This window comes from Harpia harpyja, chromosome 1, assembly GCF_026419915.1.
Source record: "Harpia harpyja isolate bHarHar1 chromosome 1, bHarHar1 primary haplotype, whole genome shotgun sequence".
NCBI classification, from domain to species: Eukaryota; Metazoa; Chordata; class Aves; order Accipitriformes; family Accipitridae; genus Harpia; species Harpia harpyja.
Genome location: NC_068940.1, coordinates 44842363 through 44864283, shown reverse-complemented (window position 1 = coordinate 44864283; position 21921 = coordinate 44842363). Strand labels below are relative to the sequence as shown.

Below are 21921 nucleotides of genomic sequence, written 5' to 3'. Positions count from 1 at the left end.
GTGTCTCACCTGCTCACCATCGTTGGACCTGACCCTGATCTGCAGATCAATGTCCCAGTTTGACCTTGGACTGGCCATCCCTTGACCAGCCCCTATGGAGCAAGGAACCTATGTTTTACCTGGACACCCAAAATGGCTGAAGAAACTACTTACCCAGTGTCTGGCCAGCAAGCACACGCCCGTTCTCGCCCAGGACAGCAGCACGCGCGTGCCTCTCGTTGGAGTACTGTACGAAGGCATAGCCCTTGTGAACAGAGCAGCCCACCACTCGGCCGTACTTGGAGAAAATGGTCTCCACATCTGACTTCTTGACCACGGCTGTGTTGAGATTGCCAATGAAGACTCTGGAGTTGATGGACTTGGGGTCATTCTTGTTCGTGATGTTGCTTGTCTGCACCTTCAATGACATCTTGAACACCTGAATGAACAAGTGGGGAGTCAGGAAGGTGTGCAAGGGAATTGCCAGAGTCTTACAAAAAGGGGTGTGGGATAAAAATCTCCCAGCAAGCCTGGAGCGAGGGAACCAGCTCCTCAACTTCAACTAGTCAGGGCTGGGGGGATCCCATCTCCGGAGAGCCCCTGTGTGTGGGGGCGGTAACTGTCACAGCCAGCGCGAAACTCTTGCTGGAAACCTATTTACCAGGCTGACACTCTGGGTGTAAGCTGGTTGCTTTTAGAGGACAAACCAAAATTTAAATAAATTTTACATCCAAGTAAAAGCTTTAATGCTATTATAAAAAACCCTTTTACTTCTCTGTACTTAATTACAATTCAAAGAACTGCTCTTTTTAAAGCAGTTTGCATTCAGCACCTTTGTTCATGCCCACCTTTCTGGGCTTTCCCCTGCTGAGCACCTCCCAGCACAGGCCAGCTCTCACTACACACAGGGACAGCCTTGTCCCTGCGGGTCCACACCTGCAGCTGGAAGAGGGCTTGAGTTTTCTGGATGCAAATGAAGAGATTTAAGTGGTGAAGCAGCCCATGTGGTCCTATCTGACAGCTGCACTCTGCTGCCTGCCTGCGCATTTTACACGCTGGGCTTTGAGCTGAATTTTGTGCAAACAGGAGGTGTCACTGTTAGCTTGGAAATCACTAAGCCATCAGCCAGATCAGCTGCAAGCCACTCCAACCTGCTTCCCACGGCTGCAAGGCATGATCCTCCCAGGTTTCTTGCCTGGGCTATTTCATGGGCAGCCCCTGAGAACAGGCTTCACCTCTGAGGACTAAGAGTACCAAGGGACAGGGCTGGAAATTGTGTGAAATCAAAGCTGGTCTGGCTGCCTATCAGGCTGCCTGCTCACACTTCTGCAGCAAAAACTCCAGCTGTCCAAAGACATCAGTTTGATTTTCATCTTCCAGAAACAGAGGGGATGCATTGGGATCGCTATTGTGTACTGAATACATACTGTGTGGTTTTTCACCTGGGAAAAGTCAGCTCAGAGCTATGGAAGGTATTTTATGATGCATGTTGAGGCGCTGCTCTTTCCCAGCCACTTCCAGCAGCACCCACAGATACTCCCAGCACCTGGGGCAATGCCACCAGGGTGTCCAAAACTCCAGGTGGTCACTGAGCCTGGCACAGGGGACGCACTGCTACCACAGAGCCATGGTGTCCCCTCCCTGGTAGACCCCAGCATCTGCCCTGGCACTGGGCAAAGCTAAAGCACTGCCTGGCTTTGGGGTTTTGGCTCTCCGGGCTCAAAGCCTAAGTTTGCCTGAGCAGCTTGGTCCAAGGTGGGGACAGCAGCAGCTGCCCAACTGCATGGGTGCAGCTCCTGTGGACCTGGTCACCCTGCTCCCCAAGTCCTGGCAGGCTCTGCTTGCCCGCAGCCCAGCTTGCCCGAGACACTGACATCGGCAGCATGTGATGCTCTGGCTTTGCCGAGCCCTGAAACACACAGTTAAGTCTTCCCTACACTCCTCACTAGGCAGGTAGAGCCTGAGAAAAAGCCATAACATTTTCTGGCATGCTTTTTGGTTGCACCCAAGACTTTAAAAAAACTCAAGTCCTCCTTCTTCCCCATCTTCTCCTGCACAGCACTTTGCCACAGGGCATGAAATCTCTGGTTGCTTCTATCTCCTCTTAAACCTGTTAGGGGGGATAACTTCACTAGACCTATCTCACCCCTTTGCCAGGTGAGCCCCATTTTGGCTCCATGTGTGACGATGTCCTTCTGAGCTACCAGCCCTTTGGCATACCCAGCGGGGGCTGCTCCTGCCCATAGTCCCATTTTGTCTAAGGGTACTTCTACCGGTACAGACAAACATCAGTGCATTAGGGCTTGCTGCCACTGGCTCTGTACCTCCAGGATGTGAAACTTCAGTCCAGCATGGAGGTAAAGAGGCAACAGAGGAGACTCACCCAGCCCCACACACAGATGGTGCTTGCAGCCTGACCCGGGGAGACATGGAGTGTTTTAACACCGATTGCAATCAATGAGCTCTGAACAGACAAGCTGTGATTTGCAGACCTTTGCCTTTTTAATTCTGAGAGCACAAAGGACTGGACACTCAATTCCTTCCATCATTTAAAGCCAGACCATAGAGAGCATTGGAGATACCTGGCAAGGCTGATCCTCTATGCGGAGCAGGGAGAGGATGCGATGGCACAATAAATCTCATCCGGCTCTAACCCCTGTGACTCTATTAACCTACCACTGAGGCTGGAAATTATCTCCCTGCTAAATCCAATCAAAAAAAAGTTAGACTTTGTCTGTCTGGCTCGTTATGTTTTCCCTTTCACCCTTACGGATTAAAAGAGCCAGAGACTTTTGTTTTATTACTTGAAAAACAATTCCTGGCAGACACAGTGTTCCTAAAAACATCGGAAAAAATAACCTAAGGAGAGGACTTTTAAAGGCATCTAAGTGAATTAAATTCTCACATCTTTGGCAAGTGGTGCCCAACCTCTTCAGGTTGCTCCAAGTTCCAACCTATATAATAACAGTTGTTTAATACTATCTATTTTAACATATTTTTGCAGTGCAGTCTGGAAAAGGTTCACAAAGGAAACTGTCCCCATTCCTGGTGCAGAGGTGGAGAAACAGAGGAAGAGCCAAGGCTGTTTTCAGCTGTTTGGTCACTTCGGGTACCCAGCTTGAGCCTCAAGGACTCGTTTCGCAGAAATCCTGAATATCTGCACAAAGCCTGGCTGGAGGCTGCTCCAGGATGGCCAGTCCCCAGGGAATCTCCATCCTAAACCCGCAGGGACTGGCTGAGGCTGTGCAGGACCTTCAGAGAGCCTGAACACGTGTAGGGTATCTGTAGCCAGGTAGCCCTGGATGGTCTTGCTACCCAAGGACACATCCGACCTGTTGTGACCTGTGGCTCTGCCTGTGCTGGGGTTTCAGCGATGTTGCAGGACAGTGACTTCAACATGTGGCGTTACACTTGGTGACTTGCTGATGCCCATATTTTTTGTTTCAGAGCAAATCTGCCCTGGCACCTCTTTCACCCACACTAGGCCACGCCACATGGACATCCTTGGCCCCACTTAGCTCCTCCCCCCTCTAGATGGTGCACTCCCACTTTTCCATCCTTGCTTACCTGTCAGAGTTTATGCAAGTCTCCAACCCATTTTGCTACCTACCCATGGCCCTCCTTTCCCCCATCCCCAGTCCCTGGAGCAACTCCTCTTTCAGCTGGCCTCTGGGCAGAGTACGAGACCTTATCACTGCCCTTGGAACCCCACCATCCAGCTTGCACTGCTCTGGGAGGCCACCCATCCAGACTGCCGTGTCCCAGCTTGGATGCCAGGATGCGGCAGGAGACCATGTCAAAAGACTTCCTGAAGTTAAGGCAGGCATTACCCATGTCACATCCTTGGCCACACACTTTGCCACAGAAAATGAGCAGGTTGGTCAAATTTGGCCATACCATTTCCAGGTCTGGCCCAGTCACAGGCAGGCATGAGGAATGCTCTCTTCCTCAAAATAAAATACAGCACTCAAATAAAACACACCCGTCTCTTTTCACACCCCATCGCTGAAGAGTTTTATTGCTGCTACCCTCCCCAGGCCCACCTTAAGGAAATGCCAGGCCGCTGTTTGCCCAAACCCTTCCCAAACACTAACCAGCCCAGAAGTGTGTTATTTACAATAGTCTGAATCTCTGACCAGCTGTTGCAGTTGCAAACACCAATTACATCAGGGCACTGAGCTCCTTAAGCCTGTGTAGGAGGGATGTGGGTTAAGCTGCCTCTGTGCATGGGAACAGAAAAGGCTGGCTGGTGAATCTGGGTAGGATGGGGATGTGTAGGGGCATAAAACATGCGTTTTCCCCCAAATCTAGTGGGCTGCCCCCTCTCAGCGGGAGCAACGTGAGCCAGCTCTGCTGCTGTCAATGGACCCTCCACTCTGTGGGTTTGCTTTAAAAATTGAAGAGCTGGATGAAGTTGAGGCATTTCTCAGGTGTGCACTAAGGCAGCAGATGGACTTTCACTTGGAGAAGGACATCTCCTAAAGCATCTCCCAAGGTATGACCTTGGCTGTCAGGGAGGTGGGGGCGTGAAGAGGAACCTGTGTGTCTCCCAGGTCCCTGCTCCCCCGTCCCCACTTCACACCCTCCTTGTCCGGCTCCTGCGACCTTCCCCCATGCTTCCTGCAGTTGGACCAGCATGTGCTTGTCCCCTGCGCTGTCTCCTCTCCTCCCCACCTGGGATGGTGGGTCCCCCCAATCCAATAAAGCCTGTGGCTGTAGAAGCTGGAGATGGGAGAAGTTGCTTTCACCACCCATTGTGGGGACTGGTGATGGAGTAGGGAGCTCAGCACCCACCTCCCTCAGCAGAGACTTTTCCTTGGCTCCCTGGTGGAAGCCCCAGTGGCTTTGGGGCCATCTCAGGACACTACAGGTCTGCACAGGAGTGATGGGATGGGGCCACCAGATGGCAAACTCAAGGTCAGGCAAGGTGATGGCCACACTGCTGGGAAAGACTTGGGAGGAAGCCAACAAGGACCTGACGTCTCTGCAGATGGGATGCTCTCCCAGTGCCATCTGCCCACTGACTGCTGTTCCTGCCCAGGCAGGCAGCAGGACTTTGGCGGGGAGCATCGTCCAAGGCTGGGGAGCTGGGACTCTGGGCTTCTAGCGCAGCATTGCTCTGAGATTTTGGACACCATCAGTGATGTCCTCCATTTAACAAGTGGCCTGCATGGCTCTCATTTTGCACCTTATAAAACACTCTGCTCTGCATGTTCAAAAACCCTGTGCAAAGTGCTCTTCTGCTGCCCCATGCAAGCCTGGCATCTCCTGCAGGAAACAGCCTCCCTTGCCTTCTCTGTCCCATTCATTTAGGATTTCTTCTTACACACAATATTCATTTCACATCAGTTATTGGCCCCCTTACTGTAATAACTGGAAAAGGAATTTTTAATCATTGCATATTAATATTTCATATTCCACCTAAATGCATTCCAGCAGAGCACTTTGCGTTGTGCCCAGATTAAATCCAGCACACCAATCAGCCACGCTGGCTTAGTGTCCGTTCCACGTGAAAGAACACAGCTCACCAGTACAGTGCTACGAAGCTCAGTGTCTTCTCAAGCCACCATCCCTTGATACACCACGTAAAAACCAGTGGGCATGAGTCAGACTGGAGTAGCTTGGTGACATGTCTGATTAAAAAAATATACACAGCTGAGACATATGTTACTGGTTATAGATTAATATTCTAATAACTATCGCTATCGCATTTTCACAGCGATTATTTTACCTTTCATTCCCCAACCCACAACTGCAACATGACAGGCTTGAGCTGGAAGAGAGAACAAGACAAAATGCAACTAGTAATAATTCTTGGACATAGATAAATGAATGTGTAAAAGGACCCTTCATCTGTAGGGCAGATGAGAACACCAAGGACAGACTAGTATGATTATCCCTGTTTTCTGCAAGGGAAACTGAGACCCAGACAGGAGAGGTCTGGGGTGGAGGGGTGTGTGCCACCGGCCTCACCAAAGCTTTCAGAAACAGCATAACCACACCTCCCACTCCCAAACGCCCCCAAATGCATAAGGAGACTTATGGAGACTTAAGGATAGGATTGTCAGAATTTCCTTCCTTCCTTCTCTCCTTCCTTCCCTCCTTCCTTCTTTTCCTTCCTTCCTTCCTTCCATCCCTCTTCCCTCCTGTGTGTCCCATCTCCCTCTGCACGGGGAGCGATGTTGCAAGCTCTGCAGGGGACAGCAATCGAGCCACACCACAGTGACCCCAGAAACACATCCACCTGCACCTAGGCTGTGCCACCCCAGGGCTCTCCAACCACCCTTTCACTATCATCACTGCAACCTGACCCTACCAGAGATCCCAGGACCACAGCTCTCCATGGATTTACCAACCTGCTATGCATGGCACAAGCAAACCTGTTTGCCACCGCCAGGCTGAGAAGAAAACACAACATGGGGTTAACAGCTTTGTACCCCGAAAAGTCAACAATCCCCTGTGCCATTTCTTAGAGGTGGTGAGGACCAATCTGAGGTCCCACGAAGCTCCCATGCTTGAGGAGAGGCTGTGCCTGCCTGCACATGCCCCTGGTCCAGATGCTGCAGCGCTTGGAGGTGCACGGATGCCCAACAACAAAGTCCTCTCCCCGCTAGCGCTTCCCCTCTCTTCCTTGGACAGCACGGCTGGAAACAATGTCACGGTCCCTGCTGCTGCTAATGTTCAGGAATCCCTTGAAAATATTGATATTCAATCTGGTTAACAGCCCAAGGCCAGAGCTGGTTTACTTGATAAGCTATTTTTCCTCCCTGCTTTAAGTGCCTTGCTTCATAGATTAGCTGTTTAATTGAGAGCCAGGTGTCTGAAAACCCCAGGGGCCTCAGTCTTAGTGACGAACTGTCAAAGAAGAAGAAGGCAAAGAAAAACCACCAAGCCCCACCACTCTCTCTTGCAGAAAGCTCTCTCTATTTCAGTGTGACGGCGACACGCAGCTAGGCTGTTGTTCTCCTCTTATCACACTTACTCACAAAAGGGGAGATGTGGTTTTTCATCCTGTCCCTGTCTCCGTCCAGTAACAAGTTTTCCCAACTTGGTGGCTTTCCACTGGGAGCCAGATGACAAATGAAGATGTCCTGCAGGGACCTCTGGCATGGGGTGAAAGGCCAAATCTGCTCCCTGACAGGTTTGGGGAAAATTTGGCATTTGGGGTGCTGAAAAAGGCACCAGCAAACCTTGCCAGCACAAGTGATGGATGTTACAGCCCGTGGTGCACTCGCTGTGCTGGACGCCAGGGTTGGTGCACCCCTGCTCACACGCTGGAGGAAGCCTGGACAACACAGCTTGGTTCAGGTCTTCTTTAACCATCTTGTATCCTCTTGAATAGGACAAAACCCAATTCTGCACACCTCGCTGCTTTTTGGAGGTTGCCCCCCCTGCTTTCATCCCAAACCTTTAACGTCCGTACATCTTTCTTGCCGCTTTCTTGCAAGTGGCAAGAAAGATGATTTTTAAGGAGGAACAGGGCAGTTAACATGCCCTAGCACAAACAAATTGGAATGGCTGTCACATGGCGAGCATCTTACTTCAGGCAGCAATCAACCCAGATGTTTGGCTCTGAGGGATTTCTGACTAAAACCGTCCTTCTTTTAGCCAAAAAAAGCAGTATTAAAAAGAAACACGACCAGCTACAAGACAGAGGGACTCCACTGATTGCAATGCCACAGCACCATCAATAGCACAGAAATGCACATCCATTTAAAAGCAAAGTCCCTACTACCCCTGGTGCCAATCATTCCTCCCCCGAGAGCTGCGAGTAATTTACTAGTGAGACCCAAACACCAGAGCCAAGCTCTGAAGCATTAATTTAATAACCAAGACAAACCCTACAATCTTTTTAATAACTTCTGAGTCCCCAACGAGTCCTGCACAGAAACCCAGAGGGGCTCAGCCCTCCTCCCGGAGTGCAGAAAGACCCTGTTCACTGTTGTGTTGTTCAATAAATAGAATAAACTGGAAGGAAACCAGTCTTTGGGTTTTCTGGGGAAAACAGCTTCAATTCTCCCAAACGTGATTGTTAAGGGACCAGAATGTTATTAAAAATAGGGGAAAGACAAAGATGTCACAATTATTAGACTAGTTTTGCAGGACCAGGGCTGTCTTTTGGGGAAATCTCCACCATGCTGAGTGAGCTGGAAGGGCCAGAAAGCTGGAGATCAGCTCAACAGGAGCCTCACTTGTTGTGAAGCTGTGGGTTCCCTTTGCAAATCTTTTTCCCCCTGTAAAGTGCAACTGAGCACAGCCCAGTAAGGGAGGATGCTTGTGCTGCAGACAGAGCGGGTCCTTGGGTCTCTCAAGTGCTATTTTGGGCTGTCCCATCTCCTATCAGACAAGGGGCTCCTTGTACAGGGTATGTGAATTTTTCCAAACACTTCCCAGGGCTCCACCTTGCAGACGAGTAAGCCCAGGCCTGTCCAGGCTCAGGCTTCATTGGTGGCAGTCACTGACCTGGCTCCCGGTCACCACAGAGGTGCCCATCTCTTATGCACCCCAGTGCCAAGCCCCAGCCTGGGACTCCCCGCTGCCACCCACCCCATCGGCTCTCCATACTCAGGCCACTCCATCAGAGTTGTGTGGTCGGTGCAGAGATGGAGAAGGCACCGACGTTGCCTTGCAGCCCACTGTGCATCCCCACAGCCCCCCAGACATTTTTGCTGGGGGGACTGCTTTCTGCCTGAGGACACTGTTTCCTCCTCCTGAGCATGCAGGCTCTGCGGGCTTAGGCAGCGAGCACAGTTTCAGCCCAGTTTCCACCCTGCACATCATATTTTCCTTGGTGGAATGAAATCATGTTAATAACTGACATGCAGGGAGACAACGCTGCTGTAACAGCTCTGGATGGGGACTGCTCATAATGACACGCGCAGTGATGCATCTGCAGCACCCCGGGTCACGGGTGAGCACCCAGCAATTACTGCCTTCGCAAGCACACTGGAAACTCCTGGGGAGCTTGGGGTCACAGCTGTATTTATAACCTGACCTCATTGCCTGCTCTCCACCAAGCACTCAGGTCTCAATTTATGGGGTGGGTGAAGGGGGTAGCTGCTGCCCACCCCTGGTCTCGTTCACCCCTGTTTAGGTGGAGGCTGCAACCATCCTTGGACTGTACAGAGGAAAAAGCAAAGCTACTGAGCAGGAGGGAGAGAAAACATCAGGCAAGTCTGGTTCATTAAAGCACATTTGCTGCAGGATGTAAGCAAATAATCCAGACTGACACCATTAGCTTGTGGCAGATGCCAAGTTCTGCATTTTGCAGGGCTCTAGCAGGAGGGGCTGACTCTGTCCCCTTGATCCATCTTACTTTATGCCATGTCTGACGCACTGTGAATTTTTACATCGGCGCATCCTCCCCCAGAGCTGCTCCGGGCTCAGCATAGCTGCAGCACATTGTCACCACTACACATTGGTTTATGTCACCTATTGCTGAAGCACCAGGACCTGCAAGTGCGGGAATGCTGGTGCCTCTGTGCTGGACAGTGGGGTGCGAGGCAGAACTAGTTTCCTTAACCTCTCTGGTTTTGAGTGATATCTCCACAAATTTGGAATTCACTCCTGTTTGATGCAGGGTGCTGCTGCCCAGACCAGTGGATGTTGAGTGCACAGCAGCCTGAACAGAATTAGCACCCTCATAATCTTCCTTCAACTATCTGTCTTGCTATGCAAATAGCCTCCTTTTTAAATTTTTAATTAAAACAACAAGTCATTTTGAACTGGAGAAATCCTGCCAATCCTTTGAAAACCTGACTCTGATTTAAATTCCAGTGCAACTGGTAAATCCTTCATAAAGGAGCAATAAATAATCAATAGCTGTTTTAATAAGTATTTAATCAGTTGTTAAAGGTACAATGATTACAAAGTCTATCAGCTCAGCATATAGTTTATAGCTGTGGCTCGTAACCATCTGTCCTACGTATTATTCACACCTATAGAAAGCTTAAAAATCTATTCATTAGAGCCTTAAATCCTTCCTAATAAGTATGATAAAGGGATGACCTACAGCTGGAAACTCTGCGATCCATCCAAGCAGCCTCTGCAGCAGCACTGCTCCTCACCCTGCCCGTCTCCACAAATTTGGGGCTCACTCCAAGCACCGCACAGCTCATTGCATACATGCGTGCAGTCATGCTGGACCTAACAGGGCTCCCTGTGGGGCAGGACATGGGTCCCATGAGGCAGATACCAGAGGTATGTACATATACATGCTCCTCACCACGGGGTCACAATGCTCTGACTTTACACCAAAGCTGCTGAACTACATCGGCTACAGAGGCACTGTTTTCTCCCATCTGCTTGATAAAGCCAAAGGCTCTCCTTGGGCCAAGATGGACAAAAGCTGTCCCACCAGCAGTGCAATGTGACAACAAGGAGCATCCAAAGTGCCCCTGACCCTCAGTCCTGCCCTTCAGTTCAGAGCTGGATTCGTTTGAAAACAAGGGTGTCTGTCATGCACTGATCAGGATTTTCAAGCAGGTATCAACCTTGGTGGGTTAAATTTGGGTTTCCGCTCCCATGCTAACAACATTGCATTTAAAACATGACAGTCCTGACAGCACACGAGGCCAAAAAAGAAATCCCACCATCAGTACTGTGCTAGAAGCAAGAATTAGGACATCTTCTGAAGCTTACATGGGTCAACTCCCTGGGTTTCACCCTACAAGAAGGAGCTCCTCAGCTGTTCTTTGATTGCCTACTTGAACATGGACTCCCCATTGAACTTTTCTGGACTCTGCTTTTCCATGAAAATATTTTTTAAATTAAGGCATTGTTCTCCTAAAAAAACCCACCCTAGGATCATCCTTTGATTGCAGAATATGCAACAAGTAGACTTTTCAGGAGTCTCTGCTTCTAATAGTCTTGGAAATCTCTCGTGAACAGACTAACATTCTTTTTGACAGCAGCAAAATAATTTTAAAGGTCAATTGAATCAGATAAGCCCAGTCTGGCAGCACTTTTAGATGCAGAATTCCATGGATAACATTTAGGTTATGTTTGAGAACAGAAACAAAATTCTTTGGAGGAAAGAATCTTTAAGAGAAAAAAAAAGGAAAGAAAATGAAAAGGAAACAGCAATTAAATAGAATGTCATCTGTAATCCCACTGGTGCAAAACCTGATGATTACCTACCGGGCTATGGACAATGCTACATGTATTAATCTAATTAAGGTCCTTTTTTACAGGCATCTGAAGCCAGCTCATTAGTGTGTTACTCAGATGCTCATTAATGGCTGGCCATGACTAATTTCTTGAGAATTATTCTTTAATTCTTTATCATTCACAGCCTAATAGGAAAACACCATGTTTCCATCCCCCACTCTCCCACTCGTACACAGTGGAGACAGGTTCTCATCAGCTGCCTATTGACTTGATGTTCCTTAATGAACAATCCCCCCCCCCCAACCCAAATGTTGTTTTAACAGCAAATGATTTATTTACGAGGAAAAGCAAGTGAACTTTCTGGGAACTTTCTTAGTTGTTAATTAGCTGGCATCTTTGCTGCTGCTTCTTGCACCTCCTGCATGCGGCAGAGAGGAAATGGAGTGGTGGAAGAGTGGGGCTCCCAGTCTGGCTCCTGAAAAGCCTCCTGCTCTGGTCCATGAGCCCAATGCTCACCTCCTCACACACAACCCCTCTGCCCACGTCTCATGGGTGGCCCCAGCAGCATTCCCAAGCTCCAAGGTTGAGCCATGTCCCACCCTACACAGGGCACGATGCAGGTTCCTGTGAGAAGGACATGTGCACCTCTTACCATAGGGCAACATTGAAGTAGGGGGAAAATCTGGCCTCCAGGAGGGAGCCCATTTCATGCTGCCAACCCACCACCAGATAATTAATCACCTGCCAGGGCCACCCAGCTCCCAAAGAGGAGCTGCTGTAGATGGAGCTTCACTGATACAATTCTCGTTATTTAGCTCGACTGGTATCTTCGAAGCAGAAGTCCTGCACCTTGATGCCACAGCTTCTTTAACAGGCAAATGCTGCTCTGTTCCCAGCCACCCTGGTCGTGCTCATCCCCCAGGTTGTGCTGTGTTCCTGGGGCCATCCCTGTCTTTTCCAAGCCATGAGGGCTATGGCTGGCTTTTCTGAATGACCAATCAGAAGTCAGGGTTTTCCACATCACCACATGCTTCCTGCCACTGGGGATTTTAGCAAAGCCCCAAATGCTAGGAGACCTGGCAAAACCACAAGCTGAGGAGGATACCATGAGTGCAGTCACTGCCCTCAGATCAAAGGGGTCCCTCTGGGACCCAGACCAGACCAGTTGATTGTGCCCGCACCCGCTACAGGACTTCATGTCACAGGTATCACCAAAGCCAGGCACTTGCTCCCCAGAGATCGTGCTGGTGGCGGGGGGAGCAGGACATGGGATGGGGAGCCTTAGGGAGTGCAGAGCAAGAGAAAGTTGCTGGTCCTTGGCACACTAACACTCAATTCTTTAACAGCTCAGGTTTTTGACATGCTCCTTTCCTCTCTCAGAGTTAATTATCAGCTGGTTGCCTTTCAAAATTATTTCAGACACTTTAAATACACAGAATGACATAAATGATTAAGATACATCTCTCTGTAAAGTCGCTGGGATGTGGGCTCCTACTTCATTCATGGTGGGATTTGCTGAGGTTTGGTTGTCTGAACGCCACCTCCAAAGTTCCACAGAGATTGGGGAGGCACCCTCACCCTAAGGAAAGCATCTCAGATGGGAGGGATGCAGGCTGCAGTGATGGGAGAAGGAGACCTGAAAAGCAGCTGAGCTGCTCGAGGTGACCACTATAGCAAGACCTATGTTGGTAGCTGTTTCTTTTCCTCCTGAAAAATAATAAATCCTGCTCCCCATCTCCTGGTCTTTGCCTCTCCAGTTCTATGTGGATGCAAAGACTAAAAGAAAGCCTGGTTTTACAGAGGATACACCCACTCCCGTGTGCTGTGCTGCCCTCAGCATCGGTTCACCTGAAGCCGAGAGGTGACTGATGGTCTGGTGATTTTCCCACAGACATCAGCGGGCTTTGAGTCAAAGCTGGAGAAGAAAGTATGTTGTCTACTGCTCTCATTCTCCATCAATATCATCATGCCAGTCTTGCATACCTTGATTATGTGTGATGGTTCAAGACTGTGTGGACTCTTGGGGCTCCCCGTTGGTGCTGTTTTCATCCCTTCACACTCTGCCAGCCTTTCTCCGGGACAGCAACACCCTTCCCTTCACAGCATTAAGCTCCCATAGAGGGGGCTAAAGACAGACCCCTTTTTTAACAATACAGAAAGATTAGTAACCCATCATTGTTTGTTGATTATGGTCATTCTTTTCTGTAAATGAAGTTTAAAAGTCATTAAAAGATTTGTCAGCTGTGACTTATGAGCCCTTCTTGCTGTAGGGGAGTGAAGCAATGACAAATTCCCTCCACCACTGTATCATCTGTTATGTGTTAGAAGTTGCCACATTCCAATTACCAGGGACCCACTGAATCCGTAAACGAAAAGCAACTCAAATATCCTACACAGTTGCTGGGACCATTAGTCAGAGCTGGCGGGTTTCACTGCCGCAGCATCAGGCTGAGAGGGAGTCGGGAGTAAATAACACTTTGCATGCATGCAGGGCATCACTGGCTACTGCATGCAGCTTTATCAATGTTAATTAAGCCTTGGGCCCACCTTTGGGGAGGTGGAGCAACTCCTGGCTTCCCAAGCAGGAGACATGGCTGAAGGGCTGTGGGAGCTGAGGGCTGGGGCCACTGGGACGTGACCAGCATCGGGTGGTAGGTCGAGGCCAGAAGAGCTCTGTAGCCCAGTCAAAAACAGAATAAAAAAAATCAGCTTGCTCATCTTTCTTGCTTGCAGTACAGTGGCAAAGGACACAGTTAGTGCCAAGCACTGTGCAGGCTTGTCTGCTGCTTCCAACATAGCCTTTCATGCTGGGGCAGCCACAAACCCCTTGAAGACACAGAAGGGCTCAGTGATTTGCCCAAGAGAGCCCAGCTCACCCCGCTGCACCTCGTCCCCTGCCTGGGGAAGCTCCTCCTGATGGCACAGGGAGGAGGAATATGAAGCATGGAGAGCTCGTGCTTGCTGGGAGAGCAGCCAGTGCTGTACACGGTACAAGGGATCTGTCTGGGGTGCAGGACACAGGGCCACCTTTCTCATCCCAGCCAGCAGAGCCTGGCGTGGCCTCTTGTCTCTGCTCTGGGATGGGAGGGGTGGCTCCCCATAGATCATCCTGATGGAGGCATCCAGTTAAAGTCAAATTTTCCTGCCAGGGCAGGGGCCAGCACTGGCACCAAGCACTCCCCGGCTCTGTGGGGACCCTGCAGCTCCTCACCAACAGGGGCTGCTCAACCTTGCCCTTCTCATGGGATGCTGAACAACTTCCCTGCACCAGATGGGCAGTCTTTCTGCCCCCTGCTCACACAGGGCTCCCACATATCCCAGGGAAGTCAGGACCAAGCTACTGTCCCCTGAGTCATGGCAGGAAGGTAGAAGCTCTCCAGGTCTCTGGAGCATCCTTTCTCTAACCATTGCCCTGGGGACGAGCCCCAGTGCGTGGGTTACATGCAAAGGTGATGCCTGCCAGCAACTTCCAGTGCTCGCCCACCACTGGGGAAAGGCACGCACCAGATGTTATCAAACTGTCTGGGCGATGCCGGGGGAACACCGTAGAGCTTCTTGTTAACACAACAGCTTATAAAATCAATTAGATCACATTAAATGGCAATTTGGCCCTCATCACACTTAACCTCCTCTGTGAGAGGGGTAATGGCCCATGGAAGTTTACTGCCTGTTTGGCTTTAATTTGTTGGGCATGGTGGAAGTAGCATCCACAATGGCAAACCTTGCTTTCCCAGGCAACAAAATCTATCAATCACTAGATAGATGGGATGAACTTCTCCCCAAGCTTGTCTCTATCAGAGCCCACTGGAGGTGTCCTGAAGGAGCCACACCAGGGCAGGGAGGTGGCACTGCAGTCGTGTCTCAGTCGTGGGGATGTCATGACTGACAGCTGTGTCAGGAGCTCTGTATCTGGCAGTGGCCAACACCTAACCACTGACCGTAATGCCATCAGAGAGGACTAATGTGCCTGCTCCGTGCAAAGAACTGCTTTTGAAGTATGTGGCTGACATCCTCAAGTGTGAAGGTTGATTATCTTTCACTCACCCTCCCTGACCATGCACAGAAGCAGGCAGGCATTCATCCTGTTAACCCTATTTTATCCTATTTAACCCTATCAAATCTGATCTTTTATCAGGAAAACTGGCTGCCTGGGACTGTGTCTACCATCACTGATCCACAGAGCTTTGGAGACTCACCTGAATCAGCATGACTTTCAGCTGCTGTTTGCTTTCCTTGCTGTGCAGCGCATCTTTGACTGTCACCAAGAACTGTGAGCAGAACCAGATCTGTCTGGACACAGCTGCTCCACAATTACTCATTTTAACAGTAGCAGTCATTGGAAAAGCGAAAGAAGAAGAATGATTTCATTTTCATAACCTTGAGTTCCCCCTGCCCTGCTTGGACGAGTTTGCCTGCATTATATTCATCCCCCAGGAACGCAGACACCACATTGCTCCTGCTACAGAGCGCACCATGCATCTTCCACACACACTGAAGACTTGGTCTTACCACTCAGACGCCCAGGGCTTGTTCCAGTCTGATGGATGATGAACCCCCCCAGGGAACCTGCTATTGACCCTAACAGATAAACCCTGGGCAACCAACCCACACTTGCTTCCTCTGGCTAGTGCTCATCTGCAAATGCTAGATGACCTGGGTGCAAATTGTGCTGCTCTGTTCCACCGCGCACCTCATAATAAATAACGAGGGAGTTCATGCCATTGCTGTGCCGACAGCCCAGAGCTGAGCACTGGCTCTTTGATGAACTGAAGCTGATGAAGTTAAGTAAGTGGGGAATTCAAGCTGGTTTATGAAACCTTCAAGGTTTGCTGTGGTGGGGTTTCAGCCATTCCCTCATCTTTCACTTTGCAAGAATGCTGGTTGTGCAGGCAAACACACACACGCTGATGCATCCACAGCTGTGACACAGATAAACCCTTGTAATACACCAAATGGTCTTGTGAGAATCTGATTCTGGGAAAGGCAAGGAGGAGGTTTTATAATGTTGTGCATTTATATTTTATAGAGGCGTCTGAAACATGCCAACACCTCTCCACAACATGCAGTTATTGCTTAGGAACTCACTACTGCAGAACACCGACACTAGAGGTAGAGAAATCAAGAAAATTCCATTTTAAAGTGTTTTCCTAACCTCTGTCCATCTGCAAGACTAATTTTGTTAGGTCAAAGTGATAGCTGTTTTCTTCTGTGCAGGTGGAGTATGTAATGGCAAAGGGGCAGCACTTGGCATTCACCATTTAATGACTGTATTGGGAGCCCTCTAGTAACCAGCATTTTCTCCTGGCACCAGGTGATATTGTGAAACCTGTTTTGATTTTGCAAAACACAACTCCCACACCGCCTTTGCAGTGGAGAACGGAAAACGTATCCTGAACACTTTGGCAGGAATAAAAAGAAAAGTGTTTACTTTAAAAAAGTCTCGTTTTTTTAAAATCAAACTAGGGAAGAGGATGAGCAAGGGAAAGACCGGCTGCTGAGTCCATGGGGTTGGGAAGAACTCTCTTCATCAGCTGGTGTGATCTCCAGGAGTTTGGAGAAACCTTCTATGGGTTTCTGGAAGAGGTTGGGTGGGTTCAGGAGACTCTTCATCAAGGGTCACCTACTGAATGTGTTGGCCCTCAGGGGTCTGTCTTGGTCTGCCCTGAGTGAACTGGTCCCCCCATAGAGAACCACTGGCTGAGGATGTCCCATCCATGGGGACATCCTGCAGCTCCATGAGACCCGTGCCCCACGGGAGTGTTTGGGTTGGACCACAGATGTGATGGGAAAAAAAGATGGCTTGCTTTCTGATACCTGCAGCTTATATGGGGCATCAAGTCACTTTTATCACATCAGGCTATTTACAACATTTTTTTTTTCAAAGGAAGAATTCATAAACAGTCTTGTTTATCTTTCTGGCTTTGCAGAGGCGGTTTTCCACAGCACTACCTGGCCAGCTGACCTCTCGCTCCTGAGCAGAGAGGAGTAAATATCATTGCAGTCACTTCCTCCAAAGTTATTTAATTTCTTAACTTGTCTATATGGCTCACATACGCTTTGTCTCTGCAGCTGGCTGCCAATTCATGAGGACAGCTGAAATTGGGAGGGCTCTGCATTAAGGGTGCTGATCATCCTTCATGTAAGCAGGTGAAAACCTCACCCTTTGAAGCACCCATGAGAACATCTTACACCGGAAAGCTGGGAAAAAACCTCTTTCTTTCACTATGACCTTTAACCTCCCTGTGCCATAGGCTACATCAGCATAAAGGGGTTGCTTTTTGGCTTCAATATAAAGTCATGAAGATTTGCTAATGGCTGCAAATCACCTTGATGAAAAGCAACCTGTAAATGCAAATGATGACAGTGATAGCTGCTATATATAATGTCTGTAAGATCATTAATGCCAATCAACTCACTTATATGGAATATACATCTTGTCAAAGCACAGCAAGATAATTTTACAATAAGATCCCAAGCTGCGTTTATAGAGGTAATAATAGTATCGATAGACTTCTTTAAGATGTTTGACTCGGGGCACATGTTTTCACTAAGAAATCTGAACAGTACAACATCAGCTTGGATTAAGACCCAGTTAAACCCAGAAGTCTCCAACCATCAGCATACAGCTGGTTTTTGCACCCATGCTATCTTCTGTCTTTATTAATGACCTAGAGGAAGGCATTGAACCATCACTGCTGCTGTCTGCAGGTGAGATAAAGTTGGGGAGCAGAGGATAACAGAGTGGGTCACAGCCAAACACACGGTACTGGAGCAGAGCACAGGGGCTAGACTCACATGGTGAGGCATTCTCTTTTGGGAAGCAGAAACTCTGGAAAGTCCTTGAGCGTATTGTGGAAAATTAACTGGACTCAAAATGGCTTATGAAGTCCTGGGCTGATGAGACCAAGCAATGGTTTGAGGAGGCATTGATAATTTTGCTTTTGGCTCTGGCAGAACAATTCCTGGTAAAAATTCAAGGAAAACACAGACAGTTTGGAGACAGCTCGGTCATAAGAACTGTTCAAGGATTGGAAAACATACTTTTTTACAGAATCTTTGTTGAATGACAAAGAAGAATTTAGCTGGTGACTTGGCCAGGGGCTTTAAGTGCCATTATGGAGAGCACAAATGGAAAAGAGAGTTTATCAATCTGCTGGCCCAAGCCATGACAGAGCATCCAGCAACTGGAGATTAAGCTAGACAAACCCAGATTATAAAGAAAGTACAAATGCTTAACACTGTGGGTAATCATCCTGAGAGACTACTTGTTTTGATAAATTTTCTATTGTTTATAAAGCAAGGCAGATTATTTTCCTGAAAAACCTACTACCATTTACACATTAGTTCAATATGGAAATCAGGGCAGTCCCAGGGCCTGATTTATACAGGTGGTCAGATTAAGGGATAATCTGACTTAATAAATTTATTCAGCACCTTATCATACACATGCCTGCTCATGCACATGCTGCATTTGTTTCCCTCCAGTTTCACTGCCAGAGGAGTTCTCCTCCCTTCACCACCACCACGACATGCTGTCAGAAGGAGGAGGTGATCCGGTTGTCTTACTAAAGTTAATGTTAGTTTTAATACTTTATCTAGACACCCAAAATCTGTAAGAATGTGCCTTTGGCTGTTAAATTACAAGTTTCCCCATTTAAACGATGTCCAGATCCTACTTTCAACTCCCTTTGAAATGAAATCCACATTTTCATTCATTTTTTGACAGTCACTATTACCAGATGAATCCTAATTTCAGTCCAGCACCAGTGATGCTGTTGGCATCACTAAAACTGGGCAGCGACGAGACACTCCAGTGTTTTGTTCAGGGTTCAATTCTTATTCAGTGTAAACAAAAACCTATTAGTTTAAACTTCAGGTGGCCAGCTATGCAAGTAGAGAAGGGTGCTGTGAACTGCTCCTTTCCTGACTCATGAACTGTCACCCTTCTGTGTGCCCACACAGAGACTGGTTCCTGATGCAATTAAGTATCACTGCTCCATTGAGATCACTAGCAAAAATATAGTAGGAACATGTGAATTAACATTATGACATTTTTTTTCCCTTTCTTTTTTTTTTTCCTGCCTGAAATCTGCCTTGCATGATGCCATTTCTTTCTGCTCTCTACAGTCCTGCATTGAGATCAATTCAGCTGCGGTTTCTCCTGGCTCTGCTCAGGGTGCAGAGCAGGAGAAGATGAAGTGCCAAGTATGCAGTGATATCAAACTGCATGCAATCGCAGCCACACTGTTGGGCAACAGCATGTGGAGTGCATGCACTCTGGAGAGAAATTTCTCTTTGACACAGGAGTGAGCGGCACTGAATGGCAGAGGTCTCTTCTGCTATGCATGAGCAGGAGCAGACAGTGCCTTCTCCGCGTGCACATCTGCATTGTAGATCTGGTGTAGTGCCCTGGGAGCAGGTAAGGATGAGCAGGATCCAGGAGAGGTATGGGAGCCACAGAGGCTAAATCAAGCACTGGCATCAGAAGGAAGCTGTGGTTCAAAGACCCTGGAGACACCCTCCTAGAGTCAGGGGCACCCACTGGCCAACGTGACTTGATGTCTCCACAGGTTTGCTGCTTGCCTGGGGGCCCAGACCAGGGGTGTTGTGCAGGGGCTCACCTGGCAGAAAATGAGAGCTGTTTGGTGGTCTGTTGGACCTGTTATTCATGAACAAGGAAGAACAGGACAAAGACATGAAAGTTAAGAGAAGTCTTGGTTACAGCAACCACGAGACTGTGAAGCTGAACATCCCAAGAGAAGTGAGCACGAAAAACAACAGGTCCTGGACTTATGAGAACAGAGTTCAGTTTGTTCAGGGATCTGCTTTGCAGAATCCCATGGGAGACTGCTCTGTAGGGCCAAGGAGCCCATAGCACCTGGGTCATCTTCAAGGACACCTGTCTTGAAGCACAAGAATGGCCCATTCTGATGACAGGCAGGCAGGCGTGGCAAGAGGCCAGTGTGGATGAACAGCAAACTCCTAGCAGAGCTTTTTCCTACACAAAAAGGCAGAACCTAGAAGGAAGCAGGGCTGGGCCACCCAGGAGGATTATGGAAACGTCTTGCTGCTACCACTTCACCTCCAACTTTATTTCCCTTTGGTGGATTGTTGTGTGGGTAGACAGAGTTAATGATGCCACTGAAGGACATCAAGCCATGAGGGAAAAGAGACATTGCAGCACAGAGGCTTTACTCAAAGAGCAGGCGAGTAAGTTGGGAGGAGGGTCTCTTGAGCTAACATGACTAACCTTAGGAGTAGATGTATGTGCAATGAGATGAACCTAGGCGAGATGGTGAAAGCGCGGTGCACCTTCCCACTGCCAGCATCCGCACTGCCAGAGAAAGCCCAAAGCTCCCACAGCTCCAGGGCTGCACAGCCAGTCTCAGTTGCTCGAGGAGCTGCCCTTCCTGGCTAATTCTTTGTGTAAGAGCTCCCTGCTTGGCTGCCCAGCAAAGCTCCTACAGGATAATGGGACCTTACAACTGACCCTCTTGCACAGCCGACAGGGCATGAAGGATGGCCCCCCAGCTCAAGGAGATATGACAGGCAGGTGGCAATTTGTAACCTGCCCAGCAGCTTACTAAGAGATGGCAATGTCCCCATCAAGGCAACCATTCCTCATCCCCCTACCGTCACTCTTATGCTTCCTTGTCATACTTGTGTTTCTTTGACGTGTCACCTGCAACCTGCCAGAGCATGGCCAGTCAGGACTGGCTTGATGTGGAGGACCTCCCAAGCCAACCTGCATGACAAACTCTCAACAGTACTGCTGGGAATCGGGCTGCCAAATTTGTGATCCTCACTCAAGCAAAATTCCCTAGAATTTGGGGCTGAGCTTTGCTAAAACAAAGATCTACTTTTGCCAAACCAAAGGGCTGAGTGGACTTCTGCAGAAGCTACAGGCCTAAGCCATGTGCTAGACAAGTCCTGCCTTCATGACATTTCAGGTCTACTCTTTTGAGTTAGTTGTTCATCTGGACAACAAAACACCTCCAGAAATTCCACTATTCACTCTATTTAATTCACCAGTTGAAGCCTCTGGGAAACACAGTGTAGCTGAAAGAGCAGGAGATGGGCAAATACAGGCATTAAATAGGTACAGATGTAAAAATTACAGCTAAGCTCAAATTTGGCCACCTTGACACTCTGCATAGATTGTGCCTTGAGCTTGTCACATGGAATTTGCTATCTACTAAGGGCAGCACAGCAGTACTGACCCTGGCCCCTGTTGATGCTGTACAGTGAAGGAGATGGATGGTCCATCTTAAGTGTGCTGTGATGGAGATGGGTAAAACTCCCAGAAGGTGCGAGAGGAAAGGGACTCACAGAAGATTTAGAAAGAGATCCCTTTCTTCTTAACCGGCTTTCAACTCATGAAATCATTATCTCACATATTTGGCATTGCCCTTCCTTGATCTGCCTCCAGCAGTCAGGTAATGTGTCACTGCAGAGCTACCCAGAGCACGGAGCAGGAGGGCATTACACAGGAATTCGGTGAGATTTCCACACCTTTACAAAGCTCCCTGCTGCCTGGATGTCTCCTGACTAGAAAGATTAAAGGGATTAGAAGCTTACAAATGATGAGGCAGTGAAGTGAAGGGCTTTAGAAAATACCAAGGTCTTAATTTACAAGGGATGTTTAAAAAATGAATGGAATGAGGATTTTCTCCCACAGGAAAGTGGGAAAATTTATTCTGAAGCAAGGTTATTTGACCAGTAAAAAGGCTGGCTCATCCTATGTGAAAGTATTAATGTGTATTTTATATGGTGCAGAGACAAAGTCATCGCTCATTTGCTCCTCTACAAATTAGGTGAAGAGAGTGAATGGGG

General features: G+C 48.6%; 1 protein-coding gene across 3 annotated transcripts in view; it reads right to left on the bottom strand.

The window, feature by feature from the left end:
- Positions 1 to 21921, bottom strand: part of RALY (RALY heterogeneous nuclear ribonucleoprotein) — a 140990-nt gene that overhangs the window by 21635 nt on the left and 97434 nt on the right. For all 3 annotated transcript variants that reach the window (XM_052790168.1, XM_052790182.1, XM_052790175.1), the window contains one exon: positions 154 to 418. In XM_052790168.1, coding sequence (XP_052646128.1) covers positions 154 to 409 — 256 coding nt within the window. In that variant the 5' untranslated portion in view covers positions 410 to 418. The remainder of the gene's footprint in view (positions 1 to 153; positions 419 to 21921) is intronic.